This window comes from Mirounga leonina, unplaced genomic scaffold, assembly GCF_011800145.1.
Source record: "Mirounga leonina isolate KUSES-001 unplaced genomic scaffold, KU_Mleo_1.0 Mir_150, whole genome shotgun sequence".
Taxonomy (NCBI): Eukaryota; Metazoa; Chordata; class Mammalia; order Carnivora; family Phocidae; genus Mirounga; species Mirounga leonina.
The window spans coordinates 25,445,472-25,454,319 of NW_023270374.1; the positions used below are offsets into that span (position 1 = coordinate 25,445,472).

The following is an 8,848-nucleotide window of genomic DNA, read 5'->3' on the forward strand; positions in this document are numbered from 1 at the left end:
AATGATAATCCTCATACCTCTTGAACCATTTCTCTCTCCCTTATTCTGTTTCTTACATTAAGTTACACTTTCACTTGTCTGTTTCCTTAAACTAAGCTACATGTGGGTAGCAACATTATCTTACTGACTACTTTATCCTAGCACAAGGGTTGGCACAAGATAGGTGCTTAATAAATATTTGTTCAATGAATGAATTAATTCTCTCCTTTCCTAAATATACTTCTATAACTCCCAGGTAATGTGATGGGAGGGGTCAAAGGGGAGACTAGAAAGACTGTTATTTGGGGCGCCTGGGTGGCTCAGTTGGTTGGGCGTCTGCCTTTGGCTCAGGTCATGATCCCAGGGTCCTGGGATTGAGCCCCGCATCAGGTTCCCTGCTCAGCAGGGAGCCTGTTTCTCCCTCTCCTTCTGCTGCTCCCCCTGCTTGTGCTCTCTCTCTGCAAATAAATAAATAAAATAAAATAAAAACAACTGATGCCTAAATACTATCCCCAGATATTAAAAAAATATATATATGAAGACTGTTATTTGCATTCCCATAGCCCCTTGTGTCTACCTCTACTTTAATACTTCCCTTACTTATTTAACAGATGTTTATGGAGTACCAACTCTGTCCCAGGCACTAGAGATACAATGGTGAAAACCAGAAAGCTTTTCTGGAGCTCCTGCCCTACAGAGAAAGATGAATGGTAATCCAGAAGTGGGGAAAATAAATGCCAAATGACAAACAGGTTATATGCCATGAAGAAGAGGTGCATGGTATTATAGGAGTGGATGTAAGGAGTTCTGACAAGTCTGGAGGGTTGGAGAGGGCTTCCCTGAGGAAGTACCCGATGAGCTGATACCTGAAGAGTATATAGGAGTGAAGTGAGGGGTGATTGTGTGGAAGGAAGAACATGGCTCCCACAGTTGAGGCCAGAGCTCTGGCATACATTGGGACTCAAGAGGCCTCTCTGGTCAGCATGAGGGTGATGGGAGATGTGGCCACAGAAGTAAGACAGGTCTGATTAGGCAAGGTAGGATAAGTGAAGGCATTTTTCTTTTCCTCTACCTCCACAGGGCAGCCCATTTGTGGTTCTAGGCCTGGGATGTTCCTGATCAGCAGGGTCTGTGAGTATTAGTTTCTATTTTTTTTTTTTTAAGATTTTATTTATTCATTTGACAGAGAGAGAGAGAGAGACTGTGCACAAGCAGGCAGAGCACAGGCAGAGGGAGAGGGAGAAGCAGGCTCCCTGCTGAGAAGAGAGCTGGATGTGGGGCTTGATCCCAGGACCCTGAGATTATGACCTGAGTCGAAGGCAGACACTTAACAGCTTAACCAACTGAGCCACTCAGGCGCCCAAGTATGAGTTTCTAAATCAGTTTCTTGCTTCAGATGATTTTGAGAACCACTGAATTCGGGGCTAGTTTCTCACTAAATGTTTGATGAATGAATTGATGCTTGTTGGGCCGAACATGGTGGCAAAACATTTTTGTGCAGCCTCTTTGGCTGGGCAATCAATTTACAGTATATGATCTCAGGTAGTTAATTATCTTCCCTTCTTCCTGGCTTTCTCCCAGACTTAAATCAGCAAGCATTTCTTTCTCTCTCTTTTTTAGATTTTTAATTTTTTTATTATTCTTTTTAAATTTATTTATTTTTAAAGATTTTATTTATTTGTTAGAGATTGAGAGAGAGAGCAAAAGCAGGGGGAGCAGCAGACTTCCTGCTGAGCAAGGAGCCCCATGTGGGACTTGATCCCAGGACCCTGGGATCATGACCTGAGCTGAAGGCAGAGGCTTAACCAACTGAACCACCCAGGAGTCCCAAAATTTTATTTATTTATTTTAGAGAAAGCGAGTGAGCAAGCGACCATGCCCAAGCAGGAGGAGGGGCAGAGGGAAGGGGGAGGGGAGGGAGAGAGAGAGAGAGAGAGTCTCAAGCCAACTCTGCACCCAAGCTCAGAGCCCGACTCGGGTCTCAGTCCCCGGACCCTGAGATCATGACCTGAGCTGAAACCAAAAATTGGACGCTTAACCACCTGAGCCATCCAGGCACCCCTTAAGTTTACTTTTTTAAAAAGTAATCTGTACACTCAAGGTGGGGCTTGAACTCACAATCCTGACGTCAAGAGTTGCATGCTGCTATGACTGAGGCAGCCAGGGGCCCCAAGACTTTTTTTGGGGGGGGAGGGGCAGAGGAAGAGGAAGATAATCCCAAGCCAGCCTCCAGGGAGTGGAGCTGGACTCTGGACTCAAACTCACAACCCCAAGATCAGGACCTGAGACAAAATCAAGAGTAGGGGGACGCCTGGGTGGCTCAGTTGGTTAAGCCACTGCCTTCGGCTCAGGTCATGATCCTGGAGTCCCGGGATCGAGTCCTGCATCGGGCTCCCTGCTTGGCAGGGAGTCTGCTTCTCCTTCTGACCCTCCTCCCTCTCATACTCTGTCTCTCATTCTCTCTGTCTCAAATAAATAAATAAAATCTTTAAAAAAAAAAATCAAGAGTAGAATGCCTAACCAACTGAGCCCGGCTTTTTTTAAGACTTTTTTTTTTTTTTTTTTTAAGATTTTATTTATTTATTTGACAGAGAGAGACACAGCAAGAGAGGGAACACAAGCAAGGGGAGTGGGAGAGGGAGAAGCAAGCTTCCCGCGGAGCAGAGAGCCTGACGCGGGGCTCGATCCCCAGACCCTGGGATCATGACCTGAGCCGAAGGCAGACGCCCAACGACTGAGCCACCCAGGCGCCCCAATACTTTTTATTTTAAAGTAATCTCTATGTCTAACGTGGGGCTCAAACTCATGACCCCAAGATCAAGAGTCACGTGCTCCACTGACTAAGCCAGCCAGGTTCTCCTCAGCAAGCATTTCTTAAATGTCTGTATCATAAAAATATTTAAAATGTTGCAGTTGGGGCACCTGGGTGGCTCAGTTGGTTAAGCAGTTAAGCATCTTCAGCTCAGCCCGGAGTTGGCTTCTCCCTCTGCCTCTGTCCCTGCTCCTTCTCTTGCTCTCTCTCACAGGTGCTCTCTCTCTCTAATAAATAAATACAATATTTAAAAAAAATAAAATAAAATGTTGCAGTCATTATATCCCAGTAGCAAGGCAGTATAGAGCAGGATTCAAATGCAATGGAATTTTATAAATGAAAAAAAACCCCTTTTTTTTTAAGTAGGCTCCACACACAATGTGGGGCTTGAACTCAGGACCCTAAGATTAAGAGTCACATGCTCTACTAAGTCAGTCAGGCACCCCAACAATGGAATTTTTTTGAGCGCCTACTATGTACTAGCAACTTCTAGGCAGGAAGGGTAGAGGCTGGGGGGATAGTGAGTAGGAACAGAAATTAGAAAAAAAAAAGGAAGTGCATATAATAATAATTACAACATTTATAAAACATAGCAGGGGGGCGCCTGGGTGGCTGAGTCAGTTGAGCATCTGACTCTTGGTTTTGGCTCAGGCCATGATCTCAGGGTCTTGAGATGAAGCCACATTTTGGGCTCCCACTCGCATTTAGCAGGGAGTCTGCTTGAGATTTCCCCCCCACCCTCTACCCCATGCTCTCTCTCAAATAAATAAATAAGTCTTTATTATTTTTTTTTAAAGAATTTATTTATTTATTTGACAGAGAGAGACAAAGCAAGAGAAGGAACACAAGCAGGGGGAGTGGGAAAGGGAGAAGCAGGCTTCCCGCTGAGCAGGGAGCCTGATGCAGGGCTCATTCCAGGACCCTGGGATCATGACCGGAGCCGAAGGCAGACGCTTAACAACTGAGCCACCCAGGCACCCCAGTAAATAAGCCTTTAAAAAAAATGTAGCAGTACTGTGTTTTTCATGCAACAATCTTGTGTGCTAGGTCCTATCATGAGCCATTTCCTGAGCCTCAGAAAGATAAAATGACTTGTCTGAGACTATATAGCTGGTAAATGTGAAGCCATGATGTATATCCAGCCTGTCTAGGTCTGGTGCGTGGGCTCTTGGATTTAACACCATTTTAGAGTGTACATATTATGTAGGTGTTGAAAAATATCCAATTATCCAAAACTTGGAAGTAAATCAAAAGAATAGCTCCAAGGAACTCCAATTTGCTTTTCCAGTTCACAATATGTGTTGGCAACATTTTCTTTTTCTTTTTTTTTTTTTTTTAAAGATTTTATTTATTTGAGAGAGAAGAATGAGACAGAGAGAGCATGAGAGGGGGATGGTCAGAGGGAGAAGCAGACTCCCCGCCGAGCAGGGAGTCGGATGCGGGACTCAATCCTAGGACTCTAGGATCACGACCTGAGCGGAAGGCAGTCGCTTAACCAACTGAGCCACCCAGGCGCCCCTGGCAACCTTTTCTTATTAACACAAGTAGATCTACCTACTTTTCAAAAATTGTATATTATTTTCTACAGTTTATTTCACTAGTTCTCCGTGTAGGGCATTTAAGCCAATTTTGATTTTTGTTCTTTTACGATTCTTATGTAATCTTCCTTCCAATGCATCTTTTTGTACACATGAGCACGTATTTCTTTGGGATGGAGACCCACAAGTGGAATTTCCAACCAAATGCATGAAATATGGCAACTCATTGCTTGTTTTCTTGATTATGAGACAGGTTGAGCATGTATTTTTAATGTTTATTAGCCATACAGATTTTCTTTTCTGTATATTGTCTATTCATCCTCTTTGTCCATTTTTTTTTTTAAGATTTTTATTTTTTTATTAGGGAGAGAGAGAGCACAAGCAGGGGGGTGGCAGGCAGAGGGAGAGGGAAAAGCAGGCTCCGCATTAAGCAGGGAGCCCGATACGGGGCTCCATCCCAGAACCCTGGGATCATGACCTGAGTCAAAAGCAGACACCAACCAACTGAGCCACCCAGGGGCCCCTGTCCATTTTTCTTTTTAATTTTATTTTTAAGTAATCTCTATCCCCAACGTGGGGTTCAAACTCACGATCCTGAGATCAAGAGTTGTATGCTGTATTGACTGAGCCAGCCAGGTGCCCCCACTCATTTTCTTTCTTTCTTTCTTTTTTTTAAGATTTTATTTATTTGAGAGAGAGTGAGAGACAGAGAGAAAGAGAGCATGAGAAGGGGGAAGGTCAGAGGGAGAAGCAGACTCCCCGCTGAGCAGAGAGCTGATGCCAGACTCGATCCCGGAACCGGGATCATGATCTGAGCCGAAGGCAGTCGCTCAACCCACTGAGCCACCCAGGCGCCCCCTCCATTCATTTTCCATTAAATTATTTTTTCTTACTTGTTTATAGGCGTTCTTTATTTATTTTGAATATATATATTTTTAGATTTTTATTTATTTATTAGAGAGAGAGAGAGAGAGAGAACAAGCAGGAGGAGTAACAGAGGGAGAGGAAGAAGCAGGCTCCCCGTTGGAGCAGGGAGCCCAATGTAGGGCTCCATCCCAGGACCCTGGGATCATGACCCCAGCCGAAGGCAGACGCCCAACCCACTGAGCCACCCAGGTGCCCCATTTATTGTGAATATTGATCCTTTGTTGAATATGTTGCAGATATTTTATCCCTGTCTTCTGCTTATAAAAGAAAGCAAAGTTAAAAGAACTTTGTTTATTGTGTTTTTGTATATAGCGGAGCTTGGAATTTTTTTTAAATTTATTTTTATTTATGTATTTATTTTTAAAATAGGCTCCATGCCCAATATGGCCCTTGGACTCAGGACCCTGAGATCAAGGGTGCATGCTCTACCAACTGAGCCAGCCAAATGCCCTGAAGTTTGTAATTTTTAATCTCGTTTTATTTATTTTTTATTTTTTAATTTTTTTATTTTTTAAAGATTTTATTTATTTATTTGAGAGAGAGAATGAGATAGAGAGAGCATGAGAGGGGGGAGGGTCAGAGGGAGAAGCAGACCCCCCGCTGAGCAGGGAGCCCGACGTGGGACTCGATCCCGGGACTCCAGGATCATGACCTGAGCCGAAGGCAGTCGCTTAACCAACTGAGCCACCCAGGCGCCCCTTTAATCTCGTTTTAATTTTAATTCTTGTTTTTGAGTCTTTGGGTGACAGAATAGTTCAGAGTAGCTCAAAGTACTGGGTCTGAAGTCTTAAGTTTCTAGGTTCCAATCCCATTTCTGCTTCATGCTAATATTAAGCAGTGGGCAAGTTGGTTGGTGGGAAAACGCTGCATGTAAAAAAGGGAACATAATACCTCTCACCCTCATTGTGAGGATTAAATGGATGAGTGTATGGAAACACCTGAAGATGATAAAGAGCTCAGTAATAGAAATGATAACTGTTATTAACACCATGATGACGACATTTTAGACATTTGGCACAGGGTAGGCTAAAAGAGGGAAGTGACTTACCCAACGACATGGTTTGGGCGACCAGGCCTTAACCTGGAGAACTCAGGTGCGGCGCTGTCCCCTCCCCTCCTAAGCTCCACCCCCTAGGGCCTCACCTCCTCCTCCAGGCCCGGGTCCCTGCCCTGGCCACAGCCGGAAGCCCAGTGCCAGACGCGTGGGCCTTGCGCGTGATGGGCGCGCGTGACACAGGAGGGGCGGGTCTGAGAAGCTGGATGCGCCGGGATAGGGCGTCAGGTTCGCGCGGAAGGGGCGGGGCAGGTCAGGGGGCGGGGCTTAGCTGGAGCTGGCCTTGGGGCCGGGCTTCCGCGTGCGTTTGTCCGGCGGGCTAGGGCGCGCGGCGGGGGCGTGCCCGGCGGGCGGGGCGGAGCCAACCGGGGGGCGGGGCGGCGCGCGGCCTAACGGCGGCGTTGGCGACGGCTGCAGCTGTGGTATTGGGGCTGTCGAGCGTCGCGGCTTCAAGTCCCGCGGCGGCGCCTGCGAGCGACCGGGGACGCGGGTGGAAGCGGGACGCGCACGGTGGAGGCGCTTGGCGATGGTGGGCGTCCCTGGAGCGGCCGCCTTCCAGCGTAAGCAGGGCGGGAAGGCGGGAGGCTGAGGGGGGCGTGTGAGGGGCCTTCTGCTCCACAGGCGCGAGCTCCCGAGAGGCCCCCGGCGCGAGGCGGGGTTGGGGAAACTGAGGCCTGAAGCAGGGCGGCGGATCCAAGGTCACGCGGCGGGCCGGGCCTTCCCGGGTTCTCGAGACCGTGCGGGCGCTTTCTGCGCCCCCCGGAAGGCTCGGGGCTAGCGATGTGAGCGAAGCTGTGGGGACTGCGGCCTGGGAGCCCAGGCCCGGCCGGCGTCCATCCGACTTACCGGCGGACAAGGATTGTTTTGTTCTCCCGGCGCTGGGGTCACTAAGTCCGGCTCCTGGGGAAGTATTACACACGCCCAATTTCAAGGGGTGTGTAGTGGATGGTGGAGGAGGCGAGGTTGGCCTCTTTGAGGGGGCTGTTGAGTGCAGGCTTAGGGGTCAGACTGCCTGGGTTCATATTCTGGCTCTCCCGCTTAGGGGATGTGACCTTGGGTCTTTCCGAGCCTCAGTTCCTCCTTCTGTAAAATGGGGGTGTGAAGAGCATTTCCACCCCCATACCCCCGGCCAGGGTTTTTGGGTTTTGTGGGGCCAGTAGAATGCTTGGCACAGCCTGGGACCTACACAAGCGTTAAAACTGTTATTACTGGAATCGCTGATAAACCTCATCCAGGGTGAACCTCCCTCGGAAAAGCCCGAAATTGGGCCCTGGTTGTGTATTTAAGATGTTGTCTTTGGTTAGCCCTGCTTTATGATCCAGTTGTTTTTCTTACCTCCATTTTTCTATTCCCGCATTTGTCTAGTGTTCCTCCTAGAATTTTGAGATCCTTTGGGGAAGGGTGATATCTCTTAATAACAACAATAAAATTTTAATTGTTTCTTGTTACAATAGCAGTCATAGTCAACATTTTTTGAGCAGCAGGCATTTTGCATTCTATTCATTCAATATTTATTAAATCATTTATTAAGTAAAAGGTACCATTCTCAGCCCTAGAGATATAGCCAAAAAAATGGATAGACCAAACTCAGTTTTTGAGTTTGGTTTGGGGAGGGGGGTAAGACAAGGTAAATGAGGAAACATAAGACCATTTTGCTTGTTTTCTCTTCATTTAATCCTGGTGATATGTAAATAAGAGTTAAGTATTTGAATATGCCCATTTTGCAGCAGATGAAACTGAGGAACAGTGTGATCTAGCCTCAGAGCCCTCAGTCCATATAAAAGGGAGGCTTTACATGGCCTCTCTTCTTTGACACTCATTAAAAGTTGGATTGAAGAAATGCAAAGTAGGTGCATCCAGCAGTGCCTCTTCATATCAAGCCTGCAGTTGCTGCTTTTGATAGTTTGAGCCTTTCCTCTTGGAGCTTATAACAAAAGAGAGGCAGGGGTAACCCTTTAGGTCTATGATGCACCATCTCTGTAAAAGAAAGGACTTTTTTTTTTTAAAGATCTTATTTATTTGACAGAGACACAGTGAGAGAGGGAACACAGGCAGGGGGAGTGGGAGAGGGAGAAGCAGGCTTCCCGCAGAGCGGGGAGCCCGATGCGGGGCTCGATCCCAGGACCCTGGGATCATGACCTGGGCAGAAGGCAGACGCCTAACGACTGAGCCACTCAGGCGCCCCAAAAGAAAGGACTTTTATTTATTTTTTATTTTTTAAAGATTTTATTTATTTATTTGACAGAGAGAGACACAGCAAGAGAGGGAACACAAGCAGGGGGAGTGGGAGAGGGAGAAGCAGGCTCCCCGCAGAGCAGGGAGCCCGATGCGGGGCTCGATCCCAGGACCTTGGGATCATGACCTGAGCCACCCAGGCACCCCAAGAAAGGACTTTTAAACTCAAGTTTTTTATGTCCAAATCTGTTTTATGCAATTTTTGGTTTAAAATATACCCCCAAAGTACAGTTTTTGGTTCTATTATGTAACGAAGATTTATTTATTTATTTATTTATTTATTTATTTATTTATTTATTTATT

The 8,848-nt window shown here is 46.7% G+C and overlaps 1 protein-coding gene across 3 annotated transcripts in view; it reads left to right on the top strand.

Annotated features, from left to right (window-relative positions):
• The first annotated feature begins 6,704 nt into the window (after positions 1-6,704).
• CBFA2T2 (CBFA2/RUNX1 partner transcriptional co-repressor 2) overlaps positions 6,705-8,848 on the top strand; it is a 151,416-nt gene continuing 149,272 nt past the window's right edge. For 2 of the 3 annotated variants that reach the window (XM_035006114.1, XM_035006115.1), the window contains exon 1: positions 6,707-6,870. In XM_035006114.1, the coding sequence (XP_034862005.1) occupies positions 6,837-6,870 (34 nt within the window). In that variant the 5' untranslated portion in view covers positions 6,707-6,836. Of the gene's footprint in view, positions 6,871-8,848 lie in introns of all 3 variants that reach the window. The other variant, XM_035006118.1, reaches the window with a different exon arrangement.